General features: G+C 34.4%; 2 protein-coding genes and 1 pseudogene across 5 annotated transcripts; 2 read left to right on the plus strand and 1 right to left on the minus strand.

Annotated features, from left to right (window-relative positions):
* Positions 1-283: 283 nt before the first annotated feature.
* LOC116017067 (TLD domain-containing protein 2) lies at positions 284-4,184 on the minus strand. Of its 4 annotated transcripts, none has more exons than XR_004097837.1 (9): positions 3,773-4,184; positions 2,549-3,024; positions 2,389-2,461; positions 2,160-2,240; positions 1,932-1,995; positions 1,476-1,563; positions 1,291-1,375; positions 773-864; positions 284-572 (listed from the first exon to the last, which is right to left on the minus strand). XR_004097837.1 is itself a non-coding variant. In XM_031257587.1 (9 exons), the coding sequence occupies exons 1-8, from the start codon at positions 3,869-3,871 to the stop codon at positions 826-828; spliced, it is 1,005 nt and encodes a 334-aa protein (XP_031113447.1). In that variant the 5' UTR covers positions 3,872-4,184; the 3' UTR covers positions 284-572; positions 799-825. The 4 variants fall into 4 exon arrangements, 2 of the variants coding, with proteins under 2 accessions (XP_031113447.1, XP_031113446.1); XR_004097836.1 differs by having other exon boundaries at positions 746-864; XM_031257587.1 differs by having other exon boundaries at positions 799-864.
* Positions 4,185-7,875: 3,691 nt separating this feature from the next.
* Positions 7,876-9,778, plus strand: LOC116015615 (plasmodesmata-located protein 2-like). Its single transcript, XM_031255724.1, has 3 exons — positions 7,876-9,059; positions 9,371-9,478; positions 9,554-9,778. Exons 1-3 carry the CDS (start codon positions 8,279-8,281, stop codon positions 9,559-9,561), a joined length of 897 nt encoding a protein of 298 aa, XP_031111584.1. The 5' UTR covers positions 7,876-8,278; the 3' UTR covers positions 9,562-9,778.
* Positions 9,779-16,477: 6,699 nt separating this feature from the next.
* On the plus strand, positions 16,478-20,300 carry LOC116015741 (annotated as a pseudogene).
* Positions 20,301-21,018: the final 718 nt, after the last annotated feature.

Genomic DNA, 21,018 nt, shown 5'->3' on the forward strand with positions numbered 1-21,018 from the left:
TCCTTTACAAAGAATTCATTCGTTTAATGGAAAATATTTTCCATCTAACAAAACAACATAAAACAATATTTTTCTCCACTTTTAAGAAAACTTTTTCCATGAAAAATGTTTTCCATCCAATTAAACTTTTTCTATGAAAAATGTTTTCAATCCAACCAAACAGTCTTTGTTGATTCTGTTCCTTAAATTTAAAATTTTAATTAAAATAGAACATATCATTCAAGTTCTCAGTATTGATAGATAGGGTGAGCCCAGAATTCTGACTAAAGAGAAGCAATGTATATAGTTCTTACAAAACAGTATTTCGTAACCTTGAATGTAAATCATGTACAGCAATATAGGGGGAAATAATTTCTCATAGGAAGCTGAAAAACAAAGAATGATCTGTTTTCTATATTTTAGCCAATAAATAAATAAATACAAACCAGCCGAACGAACGTATATGGGTGGGGCAATGCAAAATATACCGCAAAACACAGCTTCATATTGGTGATGAATATTCATCTCTATAATTGTAGGAACCATAGGCAAATTATAAGGTGCACCATGCCAATGATGTTTCAAATTATAACCTGAATATCATAACAGAATATGATTGTTATTGTTCTTTAACTAGAACGAAGATAATAGCATGGTGTATGTAACTAGATATGCCATGGCATATGTTTAAAAGGAATTACTAATTATGGGTTTAAATGCTCATTGTTGTAATATTTACTATCTTTCAAGTTAATGGTGAAGACACCTGCAAGTGACGTTCACCGAGCCTTACTATGTGATCCGAGGTTCACAGCATACCAATTGTTGAGATAATGAGATGAGGAATCAGACAAGATATCGAGAAGCATGTGTAAATCCCCAAAGCTGCAGAGGAATGAAATGGGAAAAACAATTGTCAATGACGAATACCAATAATAACCATCTACTATACGAAGAATAACGAAAATTGTGTTAATGCGAGAAACTAGATAATAACAAATTCATGTTTAACAACCTAGGCAAGAAAACATAAGTTGTTGGGGGCAACCCCAACCAAGTTGGTCAGGCGGTTTGACTTGGTAACCTTAGGTTACAACACCTGGCGGGAGCAGCCTATTGGCCTTCTTATTGGCCTTCTTGGTTTGAGCTGGTCAGCTATGGCAACCTAGTTCCTAGGCTGGTTTACTTCTTTGTAGTACTTTGCCAGCTAAGGTCACAAGACGAGGTTTACCCAGTACACAATATCTGGTAATGACTGTGGGTTTCTCTTATCACTAAAAAAAATAAAGTGGTTACTAGAAACAATAATACCTCAACATTCCTTAACTGAAACTCTTGATTATTGGCTAAGCATAAGTTTCCAAATGTCTCACAAGGCCCACTGCTGCCAGTCAACCTTCATAAAAGCAAAAAAAAAACCGCGTACATTACACTTTATGGTATAGTAACATCAAAATTTCAAGCGTTAACAGCAATTCTTAGGCAGAGAAGCTTACAGATCTCCATCAACACTTAATGCGAAATTTTCACCCCCTCCAAAGGCAAGTTGGTCGTACATACACAAAAAGAAATATCTATTGGCACCTAAACGAAAGATCAAGGAAAACCATTAGATCATATGATATGATAAGGGAATAAACATCAACATCGATTGGATCTAGTATGCTTTTCCCCTTTATAGTTTGTGTGCTGCTATAAATCAACCAAATTTCTCTTGTTACATTAAATAGCACGACTTAGGTACTTGCATCTCACTATTCTCCTTAAAAATGTACTAGTTTTGTCTGCCTTTAAATAAAGATTTGCTTTCTAAACTTTAATATCTGCTATCATTCAACTGGAAAAATTTCCATAGTTACCCAATTAATACCATCATGATTGAAATCACTTAATTCATAAGTGTTGTTTGTCATTTTCTAGGTCGCAAAATATAAACCAGTGGATATTCTTACCAGTTGGTCTAAACATCCGGGGCTCACCATATAAAGTTGTAAACACAAATGCTTGATTTGTCCCCTATCAAAATTATGAAATTAGAAGTAAATCATTAAAGCTTGGACACAAACCAAGCTAAGGATGTAAAAGAAAGAGGCATATCAATTTCCAATTTATCATTTTATATTTGTAAAATCATCTGATTTTGGTGTGCATTTTCAGTTGTAATATAAAGCAGTAACTACCTGATATTTTGGCTTTGCAGTAGGCGTCAATGGTGCCTCAAGCAGTCCACCAAAGACGGCACCTTCCTTATCACCAGTAATCTGCAATTAACAGTCATTTGATACTAAATGTATCGAACAAATACAAAAACTAGATTTAATTCAACTCAAGCAGAAAGCCTCCCATCCAAAAGGGAACCTAACGTTTGTGTACAAGAATTTTCGCGGAAATATATGGATGTGGACCTACTAGCAAACAAGGACCAGAAGTATCAGCGCTCTTGTGAATGAGTGTCCGGAGTGATATACCATCTCTATCCGTGCTGCCAGCCAATCATGCAGATGGTTAGAGACTGTACTGATATAAAAAGTTACTAATGACCTTTTTGCAACAGAAATGTCAAAGGTACCTGTACAACAGCATCCACTGACAACCTTTGACTATATTAGGAAGGGATGCTTGGAGAAACTCGTACAAGTCAGGAGTAACAAAAAGAGACTCATTTATGAGATTAGGCATGACTTCATAGTCAACTCCATCACGGGCATCCTCAAAATCTTCAAAGCCACTAGCAATGCTTCTTGCAGAATTGGGCTCAAGGATTTCTCCTTGTGCATTATAAAAAGTGCTTCTACTGAATTCATCCTCTCCATGAAAATCTGGGATGTCTTTGTAATCATCGTCAAAGTCATAATCATCAAATCTCTCCAAAGGTTTATCTTCCAATTTAAAACTTCTACTTCTCCACGTAAAAGAAGGTGAGTGGACCCTTGGTGTATTATCATGTTGATCATTGAATGATTTCAATCTATCAAACCTTGACGAGGGGAGCACAAAAGAAAGTACAGAAGTTAAAGTTTTTCCATCCTTTGTCTCTGGACCAGCCTACACAGGGAGAGAGCCGATGTCACAAAATTCACTCCTATAAAGACTACTGAAACATGATGGATTGATGGAGACGTTGGAATGAAAGAGAAAAACAGGTCATGGACAAACATCTATAATTCCTCTCCTTAAAGTCTCAATCTAGTTCAAATCAGTAGACTTATAAATCAAGAAAATGAATCAGGTGACCCTCCCGCTTCAAATATATATATTTTTTGTTTTCTACATGAACCATCTTGCCTATTTCAGCACCCACAAAAAGTTAAAGTGTCTCTTTTCGCAAATATTACAAATTTTTCTAGTTTTAGAAAGCAATAGTATAAATATAGTCCAATCCTTGAAAAGAAATGGAATACAGCCTTTCCACCAAAAGGAAATGGTGCAACAATCAGTTGACATGACTGTTAGTGGCGCCTAAAATCAACTTTTTTTTGCAAATACATGACAACAGATCTAAAACCCAACAAATTCACAAATTTTATATGAACATGCATACACACATTTCTGTTTCCTACTTCAATCAGTCTTCAAATTCCACAATTCTGAGGCTCTTAATTCTCAGCACCCACAAAAAAAGTAGATTAGTTGTGGCAATTAAATAAAAATTAAGGCATTGTTGAAACAATAGAAGATCTAGCTTCACATACAGATCAAACCCAAAGATCACACATTTGTATACTTTCCATGAATCGCAAGAATCATATAATAAATACTGCATTTAATCAAAAGACATATGCACGTATATTACCTGAGGCTGGGGCTGAGGCTGATTGTCTGCAGTTTGAATTGGAGAATCAGAAAAGAGACGCGAAAGGGTCTCTGAAACTCTTTCTTTTATGGAATGCATTGTTTTGTTTGTTCCCTTTTCTTCTCCACCGCCTCGCCACCGTCTTGTTTGTGGAAATGTGGATAAATGAGGAATGGGAATGGGAATGTGGATCTTCCAGAGCGAATTTAGAAGGCCCAGATTTAGAAATTTGGTTGAGAGATGAATTGTAGAGGAAAGAGAGCTGCTTTGCTATTGGATCGAACTGGACGTTGCGTTTCTTTCCCCGCGGTTGCGGTGTGTGGAGGAGAGAGAGAGTGGGGGAAGGGCGCAGCACAACACGGAGGAATCTTTTGTGTAATGTTCATATTTTTCTACAATTACAATGTTCAACACATGGATTCAGGGGAAGATCCCTACTCAATTACGGAGTACTATATTTAGGTTTGTTGTTGAAAAAATAATTTTTTTTCCTCTTAAAAATATTGTTTTTAACTCACTTCTTAATGAGGTATTATTTTTTTTGGAGAATGATATATGTTACTTAGATTATTACTAACTCTATTACAATGCAGTATCTGTTCATAACTACTTTCTCCTCCCGTATAAAGGGAAGGGTTTGATGCCACTGGACCACAAGGTCCTTGGCCTCATGCTGCAATTTTAATAGGTTGAGATTCGAAATTAAAAAAATAAATAAAATATAAGCTTGTGAGTGGTATTTGTAGAATTGTGTGGAAGAGACCTTCGGGGGAAGAGGGTGAGGGAGGGGGTAAAGATAATGTGGGAGCATGCGAGCAAAGAGAGGTCGCAGTGACCTACGGTGGAGTTATCCCCCTCCATCACGTTCAAAAAAAAGAAGCATTTTCCTATTTCTTTAGTCCATAATAAAATAAAAATTTTGTATAAGTTTTTTTTTTCCAAGTAGGAAAAAGGGATAATAAAAAAGGAAAAAAAGAGAGTGGAGAGAAATAAAAGAGTAGTAAATGCATCACCTGGGCACACCTAGTATGCGAGACGCACACCAACTTGCCCTTTTTTCTCTCTCCCTAGTATGCAAGGCGCACACCAACTTGCCCCTTTCTCTCTCTCTCTCTCTTGGTGTGACTAGTGTGCGAGATGTGCACTAGCTTGTCCATTTCTCTCTCTCTAATACGTGAAACTCACAAAAAACTCGTCTTCCTTCACACATCCCCATCTTCTCTTTCATACCCTCTCCCCCCTCCATCTTATTCAAAAAGTAAAAAAGAATTCAATTGTGTCATTATTGATTATGCTCTTAATCGGCATATAATTAATATACAAATAATAAACGTATAGTCCAACCATACATTATGGTATAATACATATTTTAATTTAATATTTGAGTCAGACTCATACAAAAGGTCGAACATGTCACTTAAAGGACTTCCCTCAAAAAAGAAAATTTATGTCCCATATAAAAAGTTAAGCATATAATATAGAAACATAAATATGTAGTTACAACTAAAAATCTAAACGTAATTGAACTCCATATTTATGTTTTTATATTATATGCTCCACATTTTAAAAAATATTTTGTTGTTACATATTTCCTTACAATATTTTGAGTACTTATAAACTAATCAACTTTCTACGCATAAAATGAGATAAAAACTTCTAAGAATAAATTATTATGTGCAAAACTCTCACATGAAAGGCATAAAGTGATGAACATATACGAGGATCAACAAGCCAATGCACAAGCATTAACTCCTTAAGTATGCTAGAGAAATGCTCATAAGATGATTTGTAACTTTATTTTGTTCTTTATAATCTACATTATTCGGAAATCTCATTATTTCTCCATCCCTTTACAGACAGACCTCAATCAAATTTAAAAAGGACCCTTGATGCACTTGATGGCTAATGGTTTAGTGTGATTAAAGTATCACTATCAAATATCTTATGGGAGGTTAACTGCATCAAGGGTCCTTTTTAAATACTACCTCCGTCCCATTTTGTTTGTCCGATTCGGTTAACGAGTCTTGACTGAAGTTATTTTTAATTCAATTTTTTATAATATTAAATTTACTATTAATATATAAAATTTATATATTTAGAAACTACATCAAAAGTACTATTAAACATAAAAAATCGAATTTAAAAATAATTAAAAATTACTAAAGAAATTAAGCAATGAAAAAAGAGTTGGTTTGACCAATGAATAGTAAACAAGACAGGTAAAATGAGACAGATGGAGTATCTGATTTTGGTTGCATTCTAGAGAATTATCTTGGTGTGTTTGGTTCATTTTACGAAAATGAGTAAAATTTTATAATTAAACATTTTAATGATTTTGTTTAGAATATAACAACATTTATAATAATAAGATAATGACGGTAGTGATGGTGGTGGTGTGAAAATTGAAAAATGACTTTCCCAAAAAGAGATCGAGGAAATCATTTTTCAAGAAAATGAGGGTATTTTATTGGGACCCGTTTTTATTGCCAAGGAAAGGAGGCATGGAGCGAGATAAACAAAAGAAGTGATACCAAAGGTTTGAACCCAAAACCTCCAGCATATAATAACAACACACACCCCAACCCACCAAGTCATTCTATCTCTTTTATATTAAGAGGCATGATGTTCTACTTAACCATATGAGGATCGATAACATACAAGTAGTGTGGCTGTGTGGGGGCACGTCTTTGGCCAATATTGAAGGCAACCCGATGCCGTACATTTGTCAAGCATCCATAGCGTCTTCAACAATATAAATAGGCACCCTTTCCTTTCCTTAAAAATCATCACTTAACTCACCAAACCCTTCATAGTCTATTGGCTTGGGTCGTAACTCCCAAGTTGAGCACTAGGGTTTGATCCTGCATGCCTATAATATTATTCTAGCCCATGTTTGGGGCTATAACTTGTATTATTTTTTATTATTTGGGCTTTGTACGTATATTTTGAGCCTAACTCTTCGAACAATCATGTTCTGCATCTCGATATCCAATTTATGGTAAACCCAATTCCAACAAAACCATCATATATATATATATATAAAATTAAAAAATTTAATTAAAATATTTTAAACGACACCTATATTAATTTTGTTCTTAAAAAAAAAATCTAGAGCATGATGGACCTAGTCCACGTAATGATTGCTAGTTGGGCTTGATTGGGCTACTCAATTGCAGTTGAACTTCCTCATTTTAAATGCTATTGGCAAAGACTAGGGTTTAAAGTGCATTGTGGATTCTGATGGATGTGTATATATTTTATCTTGTGAATTTTTGTATTTTGTGTTATGAAATTATGTACGTTAAAAGTATGAATTTTGTACCTAAAAAAATTAGTAATTGTATTTTATGTTATGAATTTCTATGTCTTGTGTTGTGAAATTTTGTGTCTATGAACACAAATTATATAACTAAACCAGATTTTAAAAAAATAAGTAAATATATAACATGTTACATGTGTATGTGCTTTATGTTATGAAATTTCGTACTTTACGAGTATAAATTCTGTAAATATATAACATGTTATATGTGTATGCGTCTTGTGTTATGAAATTCTGTACTTTACGAGTATAAATTCTGTACTTTGTCGTTTTGATCCAGGGTCCATGATAGATCCAGGGTCCATGATATAAATTGTCGTTTAAACGTTGCATTTGAGCTGTTTTATTCAATTAATGGTATTTTATATTTTGTTTTTTTTTTGGAAATAGTATTTTATATTTTGTTATTAACCGTTTTTACTATTTTTTTTTAAATTTTTTTAGTTTTGCCTACTCAATAATAAGCTCCGCCACGGGCCCACGGATTCAAAAATGTATTATTTTACAAATAATAATTAATGAAAATAAAGAACTTTTATTTATAAATAAACAATATCACATAAAAATAAAATTTAGGATGAAAAGCAAACATCAATTTTATCCATAAAACCTATATGGATGACTCTGCAACTATTTTGAAATTGACAAAATAACATATTTTTGTACCTAGAAAATAATTTCAAATTCAAAAGTGGTGTTGACTAGGTTGGTCAAACTTGGACAGTTCTCTCCCCAAAAAGAACAGATAGATTCCTTTCCTCTTCTTCAGTCATCACTCAGCTCTCTTCTCTGTAACCAAGGGAATATTTTCCTCTACCTAATTGAGCTCTTTCATGACCATTTTGTTCTCATTCTCTTCAAATACTCTAATATTCTATTTTTTTTTTCATAAGGATTTGACACTATTTTCTTTTGTATACTCCAATAAAATAATCCAAGTACTGAGATAGAGTGATAGATATAAGTGGTACGGCCACTCACCACCTCTGGATAATCCAAGTAGGAAGTGAATCCCAAACCGCATTATTAAACGGAGTACTACATTACAAGTAAAATCAAGACACTTTTTTGAGAAACCAAGAAATCAGAGCGCAAACCCAGAAATCTTTGCCCATTCTTTAGTAGAAGGCTTCCTCAAAATCTAATCTTTACCATGATTTGATGCTTGGAGAGTCCAGACTCCAGAGATGGGTTTGTCCAGAAAGCCCTTTTCTTCTTCTTCCTTCATTTCTGTGTTCTTGGTTGTTCTTCCCATTCTTGGGCTCATTTCTCAAGCCAGCTCTGAATCTGGGTATGCCAGCTTGATTTACAAGGGGTGTGCAAAGCAGGATTTGCCAGATCCATCTGGGGTTTACTCACAGGCCCTCTCTGGGCTCTTTGGGTCTCTCATTGCCCAGTCCTCAAAGGCCAAGTTTTACAAGAGTACTACTGGGAGTGGGCAGGCTACCATTACTGGGCTGTTCCAGTGTAGGGGTGACCTCTCCAATGTGAACTGTTACAACTGTGTGAGTAGGCTCCCAATCCTCATAGACAAGCTGTGTGGGAGGCCTGCAGCAGCAAGAATCCAGCTTTTTGGGTGTTACATGCTGTATGAAGTTGCTGGGTTCCCCCAAATCTCTGGGATGGAGATGCTGTACAAGACTTGCAGTGGGAAGAATGCCCAAGGGTTTGAGGAGAGGAGGGACACTGCTTTCAACAATTTGGTTGGTGGGATTCCCAGTGCCAATGGATTTTACACCACCAGCTATGAGTCTGTGTATGTGTTGGGCCAGTGTGAGGGTGATGTGGGCAATTCTGATTGTGGTCAGTGTGTGAAGAATGCTGTTCAGAGAGCTCAAGTTGAGTGTGGGAGCTCCATTTCTGGCCAAATATTTCTCCATAAGTGCTTCATTAGCTATTCTTATTATCCCAATGGCCTCCCTAAAGGCTCATCACCTTCTTCATTCTCATCTCCTTCCTCCTCCTCAGGTAACCCTTTTTGCTTTAATGCCTTAATGTGTATCCATTATCTTCTGCTTGCTAGCTATATTGGTTATATCTGCTTACTATTAAAAGGTAGTGTCACTCTAATCATGAAATTTGCCTTTCTGCCTTAGTATATTGTCTTGATAGATTAAAGAGTTAAATAACACAAATTGTAATAGGTAATGCTTTAATTTCAACAAGATGTTTGTATAGTTTAGATTAGATTTGGGGGCTCTCTGAATCTTTAATCAATGTCTATTGGAACTGTGGCAAATAACTAACATCACATGTTCGATAATGATTTCCGGGTGCAGGACAAAATGCAGGGAAGACGGCAGCAATAGTAGTAGGAGGAGCCGTGGGAGTGGGCTTTATAGTCATACTTTTGTTGTTTGCTAGAAGTTTAATGAAGAAACGTGATGGTAAGTTTAGCTTCACATAATGGTACAATGTTAGATATTTGAACAGTCTCTTATGCCATTTTTTGTGTTCTGCAGATTATTGAAGGGGGCATCTGAGTTTTTAGCCGAAGTTTTTCATGAGGGAAAGTATGTGATAATCTTATTGGTTCTGGATTCTTGTTACTGGAAAACTATTCGGGATGTGGGTAGGGAAAATTTTTGGGGATGTTGGCTGTTGATGAATGTTAGTTACGTAAATGATTTGTTTGGAGAAAAAAATGCATTTTTTTTGGCAGCAATGAAAAAGTTTGGAAATAGCCAGGCGTGTTGGTTTTTTTTGGCCTTTCTTCCCAGTTGCCATGTGATTGCCATCTCTTTTTTCCATCTTCTTGCATAATGGCCTTCCAATTTGTGTAGTCCTTGGGTGCATTACAACCACCTAGAAGTCCTAGGAGCAACCACTTTGCTTAAAATAATGGAACAACTTTAACACTTTCCACAAAGCCATGTCCCTGTCTCTTTGCGTGTTTCTGTGTTCTTCTCTTTACACTAGTTGAGCAGCTAGACTTTGCATTTTTGTCTACTTTGAAACACGGGATCTTGTGCTCACCCGATTCCTGATTGTAGTGGGGTGTTTGTTCATAAGTGCATCGCGATTGTTCTAGCTGTTAGTTTTTGCGGGTTTTGCATCTTTTAGCTGTTAGTACATCACAACATTGTTGGCTTCGAGGTATTCGTTTCTCCCTAACATGAACCGTGAATTGTGATGTTTAGCTTTTCGCCATCATTGGCTATGGATTTTTGCTAGAGGCTTTGATTCTCAATAGATATATATGTATTTGATCTTTGATAGTTACAGACACAAAGCCAGCCATTATCCCAGCAGGTATGGGCCTTTTTCCTCCCTGAATATTGTATTGTATAACCTCAGTTCATGGCTAATTGGCTGTGTTTCTGCTTGCTTCATAGCAAAAGAATCTCAGGCTTAATTCACTCTTTTTTGTTTGGACATTAAGGTTTCAAATCTGATTAATAGAGGAATACTGGACTGTTTTGAGTTCATTAGCAATAAACCATTGTAACAACCCTAAATAAACAGGACTATTTCTTGCTCACAAAAAGGCAAAATTCTCTCGCCTCCAGGCCCTACACCATGACCTAACAGGATACTGGATGGATAAATCACACTCAACGACACATTAGGTGAGAGGACTAGTGTCTGGTGCAAACAATGAATCCATCACACTAGGTGTAACTCTTGCACTGCTGCTGTCAAGATTCGATCCTATGTCCTTGTCCACAATATGTCATCCTTATGCAACATGTGTTCATCTTCTTTGTCTTGTTTCAATTTTATCGAATGTCTTCAAAAGGATATCCTAAAGTAAATGCTCTATAAAAGAGACAAAAATACCTAATTTTAAATTACATCAACAATAATCAAACTAACACTTACAACTTGTTTGGTCTGCTGTTGGATTTAGAAAGGTAAAGAATAATGAATATAAAGATCAATATGCGCCTAAAAAGATGAATGAGTATATAAGAAATTATGTAATTAAGAAACTTTCATAAAGGTAAAATGGTTCAATCATGTTAATTTTTTCTCAAGCCTTGTGGAAACCAAAATCTCATCTCTTTGCAAATAATTCATTTTCCAATAGAAAATGTTTTCCATCCAACCAAACAATAACATTTTCCCTCCTTTTAGGAAAAAACATTTTTCATCCAACCAAACACCCTCCTTAACCTTTTAATTACTTTTGATGAGAATCAACTTTAATTACAAACATGTTTGGTTGACATGAATTGCATTTTAATTACAACACAATTCTTTGGCATTCCCAATTACAATGTTTGGTTGGAATTGCAATTGCCTTCATTTATTGAATTAAAATTCATACACCCCCATGGGAATTCCAATTTTATGGCAATTAGGAAAGAGAAAAACAAGAAAAATACCCTTGTTGATTATTATTATTATTATTATTATTATTATTATTATTATTATTTCTTTCTTTTTTTCTCATTCTCAATAATTCAATTCCTTACAACCAAACAATGTAATTTGAATTTCTACTATTATTCTACTGAATTACAATTCATTTATCCCTTAATTCCTTCCTTCCAATCGAATGTGGTGTTAATGTTTTATCTTTTAACTCATTGCTCTTTGCTATTTAGCTCCTCTACATCTATCGAATGCTATGCTACAAGCTTTGGCACGCATCGGTTAAAGGTGTAATGAATACGTCCTTGGAAAGAAACGAAGATTACGTGATGAAGGCGTGAAGAGTTAGCATGAAGGCACTGAATATTGACTCCACAATCTTGATGAATACATTAGATCTAGTAATTTTTTTTTTTATGGGAATATAGAAGAACAACATAAAGAATTACATAAAGCATTACATATGCACCAATAAAATAATCTGCAAGCAAGGAATGAATACTAAGTTACAAATGATCAAAATGTGTCTGCCATTCGATTTGCAACATATATTATATGTATGTTATTAAAGAGAATCTAAACCCAATGGGTAGTTCAAGTGACAAGTGAACTCTTTTTGTGGAGAAGAATTTTGAGAGAATCCGAGTTCGATTTTTACAAGTGATGATTCCCTTGGACCAGTTTCTGTGCCCGAATCGTCTGCTAATTTGTCAGACACTCTATTATGCTTTAGCGCAATCAGTCTCAAGAACCACACGTTTTTAGCTTGTATCTCAAACATTTACATATAGGCATTGTTTGGTAAATAATCAGCCTATCAGCTAATTTTGGCTTATTTGACCACTATTAGTTGGTAAATAATAAACTTTTTGTAACTCCAAAATGCTAAAATTGAAAAGGCTACTCAAAGCAGCATTTTCAATTAGCTTTTTGAGAAAAGAAATTATACCAAACAGCTATTAGCTAACAGCTAATTTATTAAACAACTTTCTACAATCAGCTAATGTTATTAACAAATCATATCTTCTAACCCAAACAACCAACTCAATCAGCTAACAACCATTTACCAAATAGGGCCATAAACTACCTTTTATAATGTAATTAAAATATAGCTACGTAGCACAAGTAATATTTTATCGAAAAATTACCCAAAATGCATATCCGGCACCATAATAACGAGTGTACATACATAATGCATGATACCAATAATATTACAATAATGTAATGCTGCCAGATCAGAGCATTGAATACTCGATCAATTTCTTGTCATTTTCATTTGGATTGAATTTAGTTAGAATCCAAATCCAAATGTCACTATAGAAATCAGAACGATGTTGCGGTTCAAAATTTAAATTCTTATAGATTTCAAATTATTTTGATTTGAACCGGTCCCCATTTAGTTCTAAATATTTAAAATACACTCATATTAGATGAAGTTTGATAAAAGTAATGATAGTTTGAAAAGAAAGAATGACACTTTTGATCCATCAATTCTTTTAAATTATAGATGTAGTCCATGTATTTCAAGTAATTTAAATCTAATTTCTTTTTTTTTTTAATTATTAATCAAGTTATAAATCTAGCCTATCTTTCAATTATTATAAATCTAGATTTTCAATTATTGAGCTAGTTACAAATTTATTACTTTAAATGAATGATTATTTGCAACTAGTCAACAATTAAAGGATTAGCTTTATGATAATTAAAAGACAATGATTAGGTTTTTAACTCAATAACAATTGAATATTTTGGACCTATTTGGTTAATTTGGAAAATTAAGGAATTAAAAGTCATCGAATTGATAGTTAAGGATTTATAATATGATTGATTAAATTTGATTATATTAAAATTCCCCAATTTATGATGGAGAATCTCCAAGCTTATGATTATTTTTAAAAAATTAATTTAGTAATTATTAATTATATTTAGGAACTGTTAATATAATAAATTATTATTTATAAAAATAAAAAGTAAAATTATTGTATTATAAATAAAAAAAATTATTTGCTAATACTTATATAAATTTATTAATATTATTTATATATTTAATGTAAATGCAATTATTAATCATTTAACGTTTCAATTTCACCCAATCTATTTTTCCATAACAAACACATTTTTTATAATTCTAAACGCAACCACTCGAGTATGGCCTTCATCACTCTAATTTAATAACTACCACTCTATTTGATTTGAAAAAGTAGTAGATTATTTAAATGGTTAGCGTAGTAGTACTTAAATTAGAGTGGTAAAAGATCATACTCGAGTGATTGTGTTCAGAGTTATAAAACAATGTGTTAGAGAAAGTAATAAGTTACTCAATTAGAAATATATTTTAAATGGCTATAAAAAGTGGTAGGGGCCATTAAATTTACACACATACATGATACAACTAAACTCTATTTTTTTAATATTTAAATTGGTGGTTTTTTCTATTTATTTCTAATTTCAATTGTATGTATCATTTGTAAATTGTGGGGTTGTGACATTTATTTTACAGATATCAATTACGAGACTTATAATGTAGACTAATTTTTTTTATATTAAACTTTAAAATATATTTCTAATTGAGTAACTTATTACTTATATTTATAAGGTGTGTTAATTTGTAACATTTATAATATGCCATGTGATTTAATAAGCATTTAAATTGATTAGTTGATATAAAATATGTTCTGTGGTTTAATTATGAAAAAAATATTTTACAACATGATATAGTTCTGATAAACCATCTAGTCAAAACTCAACATACTCTAAAGTTTCATTGTATATCCTTGTATTCATGTTAATTTATTAGACCTTGAAGTTGATCTAACCAAAAAGAAAAACTATTTATGGGTGTCATATCAATAATAAAGATATGTAATTTACAAGAGTCATTTCCATTTTTGGTCCTACTGTTATTGCGGCATTGCCAATTTTAGTCCACTTCATTAATTTTTGCCACATTACGGCCAGTCTTATTTAGTCCTTGCCACTTTTAGTCCACCGTTAAAATTTTCGTCAAATGGTCATCCAAAACATGGGTATTTTTTGTCTTTTCATACTTTTGTCATCTCCTTGACCCTTTGCAGTGGTTTTCCTTACACATTTTCATCCAATGAAAAGGTCCGGCGGAAGCCATGTGAGCTATATTACAAAGCCATGGCTTTCGCCGGACCTCTTCATTGGATGAAAATGTGTTAGGAAGACCACTGCAAAGAGTAAATGAGATGATCAAAGCATGACAATACCAAAATATCTCTATTTTGGACGGTTATTTGACGAAAAATTTAACGGTGGACTAAAAGTGGCAAGTACTAAATAAGACTGGTCGTAATGTGGCAAAAATTAATGAAGTGGACTAAAATTGGCAATGCCCAAATAACAGTAGGACCAAAAATGGAAATGACTCTAATTTACAATGACCTGTTTGGTAATATAGTTACTTTATCAGATCAGACAATTTTGACTTATTTGATCATTATTAATTGTTTGACTTGGTTAAAATAATCAATAAGAGTGTTTAATTAATTAGTTTTTTGTAACAACTTATTGCTCCAAAATGCTAAAATTCAAAGGGGTTGTTGAGTGAGATACTTGGGCCTGAATATTTTGGTCTGGCCAATAGGCCCAGAACGATGTATTAGTTTGATTTGATTAGGAGCTCGGTGAAGCCCAAAGTGCAAACAACAGCCCAATCCATATAAGCAGCCCAATTAAAGTTGGGAAAATATAATTATGGAAGAATGAATTAGAGTAAAGTAGCATAAAGTATTATTTACCACCCAATTTGTCGAGGATCCAGTACTTTGATCATATCTCGGCATAGGAGTGTCTCAATCAGGCGATTCTAATGGCATGGGAAAGAAGACTCAAAGGGCTAAAATCTTATGTCAACCCCAAAGTGTAAATCTGAAGGTAAAATGGCCAAAAACCACATAGAAGGCAGAAGTATCTTATTTCTCGCCCTATTTGGCGACTGTTCATATTTTGGCCATATTTTACCGTAGGAATATCCAAATTGAAAGATTTTTGAACTGGTAGAAAGATAATTCAAGGGGCTATAATTTTCATGAAGACCACAGAGCCATCTACGGATTTCATAATAGTCAAAAATAGAAGGGAAGACAAGGACATCTCATTTTCACCAATAATGTGTTAATAATATATTATATATCAAGTTGAAGGCAAAATTATTGAAAAAGTAGTGCAAGTGGAAGACAATTAGACAAGGTGATGGATGATTAAGGAAAAGATATTATATTTTAATATTGAAATTATTGGGGAGAAAATTGCATTTCATACCCCAAATTTTATGTTATTTACGAGATTGAACCCTAACCTCCACCTATAAATACCCTACCCATGTATCATTCTCATCATCCCAAATTACTCACATCTCTCCTTTATTAGTTGCTCTTTCCCTCCTTAGCAAGAGAGAAATTCTCCGTTGTTTCCTCTTTACTACATCAAAGGAAGAGTTGTAATAATTTCTTTACAGTGAAACACCTTTAGACTTGCTCGTGGTTTTTACCCTATTGGGGTTTTTCCACTTAAAATCTTTATCTCTTGCAATTATTCTCTACTATTCTCTTCCATTTTCAATTACTATTTAGTTCATATCGTGTTGGAAAGAATCAACCGTGATAAAGTGACCTTACATGTCTAGGAAAATCTTTAGATGAGACATGGTATTTAAGTAGTCTATCTATGACTCACCTCTCTCTTCTAATTATTATTTTCCTGGTGTATTGTCCATAAAACCATTATTGTTATGTCCATACGATACTGTTCAAGTAGTTTATACGATATTTGTTGATTTTACGGTTGTGTTGGCCAACCGACTGATTACCCCGTAGTCATAAAACCAACATTGGCACCGTCCGTGGGGACCGAAACGAAAGGCCTTTGCTTTTCTTTTTCTTTTTTTTTTTTTGAGTTCCTGGTTACTATTATTAAGCATCATGGTTGTCACTCGTAAGACAAGAAGCCTATCGAAAGAAGATTTGCGTAACACACTTAGCAGAGGCAACACACAGGCACATTCAAGGGAATCTATGCAGCCGTCCCAGTAACGAGCAGAACCCATGGCCATCACTCAAGGTTCAAAATAGGGGTTAGTATGGCATAAATTGTTAGTTTTCATTGCATTGATGAAATGGTTTACTATTCAAACCTGCAGCACAGTTGATTTTAGCTTTCAAAGTTAATTCTAATTTCAATTTTTTATTTATGAAATGGTCCACTGTTCGAGCCCTGCAGCACTGATGAATTCAGCTTTCAAAATTAATTCTAATTCAATTTTTTATTTGTAATATGATGATTTTTTTTTTCATTTCTTAATATTAATAGTGAGATGAGTGAAATTTTATTTTAGGCATTTTTTTTATAATATTAATAGTGAGAATTCCACCACTACCAATGTGGTTTCATGGACTTGTCTCATCTCCACATTCCACGATTCAGCGCTATCCTTACGCTACTTCCTTTCCATGCTGCGCCACCGCCGCCCCAGCAACCGTACTTTAGCCGCCCTCTTCAAAACCTGCGCCTCCCTCTCTGCTCTCTCCTTCGGCCTCCAGCTCCACTCCTTGGCGCGCAAGCTGGGGCTCTCTTCCGAGCCCTTTACTGCGTCTACGCTCGTTTCTTTTTATTGCAAGATGGGGTTTGTTGATCACGCACGGAAGGTGTTCAATGAAATGCTTGACAGAGATGAGGTTTGTTTCTCGTCGATGGTTGTTGGTTTGGCTCAGAATTCGAGACCCGTTGAGGCTTTGACTTATTTTGCTGAGATGAGGAGGGCTGGGGTGGCGTCCACTATGTACAGTGTTTCGGGGGCATTACGGGCTGCTTCCGAGATGGCTATGTTTGAGCAGTGTAGAATACTTCATGGGCATACAGTGATGACCGGCTGGATTTGAATGTTGTTGTAGGTAGTGCGCTGATTGATGGGTATGGGAGATGTGGGCTTGTTAGGGAGGCTCGCGCCATGCAGGACCGGATATGAACATGTCTAACATGTGCAACCGCACAGAGCTCCCAAAATATTTTTAAAAAAATTATATGTATATATAGTTTACAAAAATTTAGACTAAATGTATGAAGATTGGACCAATTTGTGACAAAATGAAATTGAGCCCAATTGATAATTGATTTAAAACCCCTATATTCTGTTCGACAATTATATTTCATAAATCATAATCTCACATTAGATAATTAGCAAATTCTCAATTCCCAACCCTATAAAATACGGCAATACCATAACGAAATTCGACAATTTCCAATTCACAATTCGGTAATTTCGTAGATATATATATATATATATATATATATATATATATATATATATATATATATATATATATATATATATATATATATATATCCTAATCCAAAAACATTGCCAATTCCGTTCGCCCATTATATTTCTTAAATCATAATCCCACATCTCAATTAGACAATTAGAATATTCTCAATTCCCAACCCTATAAAATACAGCAATACCGTAACGAAATTCGACAATTTTCAATTCACAATTCGGTAATTTCGTAGATCGCAGACCGCAACTTTACTGATTCTTCAATTCTTCTTGATCACACAAATTTTGAGATTCTTCAATTCTCTTAACAGGTAATTAAAATTATGTATTTTTCATAATTTTTGTTTATTGTTTTAAGAATTTGTTTCTTGATTAATTATTTATTCATAGAGTTTCTAAATAATTTTTTTTTTCTTAGGATTTTATAATTATGTCTTCTAGATAATATACATATGGGTTTGAGAAGTGTAAAAAGAAAAGAAGAATTATGCAACTAACTCAATCTCAAAAAGGAGCACTTGAAAAATTCATTACAAAACAAACTCAATAGATTAGCTATAAACCTATAATCTCCATTGAAAATGATCTTTTGGAAGAAGTTGATATCAAAAGTTTGATTGATAATTTTGCATCTAAATGTGCATGATGCATGTCACATTTTAAATAAAATTATATATATATATATATATATATATATATATATATAATACAATATTTATATTTTGATACAACTTTTTGAACAACTATTATATATTTATATATATAAATTACTCGAAAAAAGGGCCCACTTTAAGATATGGCACATGGCCCCAACTTTTATTGGAACGGCCCTGGCGCCATGGTTTATAAATTGGAAATTGTGTTGAATGTGGTGGGTTGGAGCACGATGATGTCAGGCTATGCACAACAAGGGGATTTCAAGAATGTGGTGGGTTGATGCAAGCGCGAGGCATGAAGCCCGATCACTACAGCTTTTTAGCTGTTTTGATTGCATTTTATCATGTAGGATTGGGTGAAGAGGCAGAAAGATGGTTCAGGAGGATGAAGGAAGAGTACGGTTTGGAGCCCTGGCTCGAGCATTATACATGTTTGATTGGGAGGTGGGACGAGGTGAAGGAAGAGTGGAAGACAATGAAGGACAAGAGAGTAAGGAAGGAAGGCGGGAGGAGTTGGATTGAAGTCCGTGGGGAGGTTCATGTGTTTTTGGCCGAAGATAGGACGCACGAAAGGAGGGATGAGATTTATGGAAAGTTAGCAGAGTTGATGGAAGCGATTGAAAGGTTAGGATATGTGCCTGTGTGGAATGAAATGCTACACGAAGTAGATGAGAAGCAAAAAGAAAAGCACTTTGGTTTCGCAGTGAGAAGCTGGCACTTGCATTCGGGCTGTTGAGTGGATCAACTCCACTCGATAAACCTCTGAGAATTGTGAAAATTTTGAGGATATGCAGGGATTGCCATGAAGCTTTCAAGTATATTAGCAAGGTAGTAGACATGGAGATTATAGTCAGGGATGTTAATAGATACCATACATTCTTGAATGGCAATTGTAGTTGTGGGATAACTGGTAACCTATTGAGAATAATAACATCGCCCTTTGGCCATGCATATTCCCAGTTTCTTGAGGCATAATTTAATCAAGATGTTTGGATTATTTTGATGGGCTCCAAGCAATACATGGACCATAAGCTCTGATATCAAATTGAAGCATATGCTCCATCTCAACAAAAAGTCTAAAATGATAGTTGGATTGCACATTTATGTTTATATATTATATACTCAACAAGTAGTTGGTCAGAACTCAGAAATGAAGTGATTATCATCATGGGTATACTGATAGAAGAAGCAATTTGGAGAAGAGTGAATGGGTAGGAGTGGATTTTGAGAGGGGAGGGGAGTTTGATTAATTGAAGCATGTGCTCATCTCAACTAAAAGGCTAAGCTGATAGTTGGAATGCACATTTATATATTATTTATGCTCAACACGCCTCCTGCTCTGATATCAAATTGAAGCATGTGCTTCATCTCAACTAAAGACCTAAGTTTGATAGTTGGATTGCACATTTATATATTATTTATGCTCAACACGCCTCCTGCTCTGATACCAAATTGAAGCATGCGCTCCATCTCAACTAAAAGTCTAAGCTGATAGTTGGATTGCACATTTACACATTATTTATGCCCAAGGGTTTGAGGAGAGGAGGGACACTGCTTTCAACAATTTGGTAGGTGGGATTCCCAGTGCCAATGGGTTTTACACCACCAGCTATGAGTCTGTGTATGTGTTGGGCCAGTGTGAGGGTGATGTGGGCAATTCTGATTGTGGTTAGTGTGTGAAGAATGCTGTTCAGAGAGCTCAAGTTGAATGTAGGAGCTCTATTTCTGGCCAAATATTTCTCCATAAGTGCTTCATTAGCTATTCTTATTATCCCAATGGCCTCCCTAAAGGCTCATCACCTTCTTCATTCTCATCTCCTTCCTCCTCCTCAGGTAACCCTTTTTGCTTTAATGCCTTAATGTGTATCCATTATGTTCTGTTTACTAGCTATATTGGTTATATCTGCTTACTATTAAAAGGTAGTGTCACCCTAATCATGAAATTTGTCTTTCTGCCTTAGTATATTGTCATGATAGATTAAGGAGTTAAATAACACAAATTGTAATATGTAATGCTTTAATTTCGACAAGATGTTTGTATAGTTTAGATTAGATTTGGGGGCTCTCTGAATCTTTAATCAATGTCTATTGGAACTGCACATTTATTAGAAGAAGCAATTTGGAGAAGAGTGAATGGGTAGGGGTGGATTTTGAGAGGGGAGGGGAGTTTGATTAATTGAAGCATGTGCTCATCTCAACTAAAAGGCTATGCTGAGAGTTAGACTGCACATTTATATATTATTTATGTTTAATACGCATCCTGCTCTGATACCAAATTGAAGCATGTGTTCCATCTCAACTAAAAGCCTAAACTGATAATTGGATTGCACATTTATATAGTATTTATGCTCAACATGGTTATTGGTATTTAAGGCAATAAATGACTACATGTGGAGCAAACATTACAAGGTGCCTGCCTGATATGCTGCAGATTTGAGTTTCTTTCTGTTGATGGGGTAATGAAAATGTTTTATTTAATTATTGAGAAGTGAGAATAGTTTACTGTTTGAAGCCATTTGAAAAGTTTTGGCATTTGTTTGTAAGAGTAATGTTTGGATATTTATTCGGTCATATATATTGCAAATTTGAAGATTGGATGTAGGTAGGAGGAACTTGAAAACTACAAAAGCTGAAGCTAAGTAGCTAACACTTT

The sequence above is a fragment of the Ipomoea triloba genome, chromosome 4 (genome assembly GCF_003576645.1).
Source record: "Ipomoea triloba cultivar NCNSP0323 chromosome 4, ASM357664v1".
Taxonomy (NCBI): Eukaryota; Viridiplantae; Streptophyta; class Magnoliopsida; order Solanales; family Convolvulaceae; genus Ipomoea; species Ipomoea triloba.

Excerpts from the sequence above, each read along its gene's own strand:
- LOC116017067 (XM_031257587.1), bottom strand. The coding sequence starts at position 3,871 with ATGCATTCCATAAAAGAAAGAGTTTCAGAGACCCTTTCGCGTCTCTTT. Across the intron at positions 3,025-3,772 it reads AGCCTCAGCCCCAGCCTCAG|GCTGGTCCAGAGACAAAGGA; the intron begins GTAATATACGTG and ends CTCCCTGTGTAG. Across the intron at positions 865-1,290 it reads TTCAGTTAAGGAATGTTGAG|CTTTGGGGATTTACACATGC; the intron begins GTATTATTGTTT and ends ATTCCTCTGCAG.
- LOC116015615 (XM_031255724.1), top strand. The coding sequence starts at position 8,279 with ATGGGTTTGTCCAGAAAGCCCTTTTCTTCTTCTTCCTTCATTTCTGTG. Across the intron at positions 9,060-9,370 it reads ATCTCCTTCCTCCTCCTCAG|GACAAAATGCAGGGAAGACG; the intron begins GTAACCCTTTTT and ends TTCCGGGTGCAG.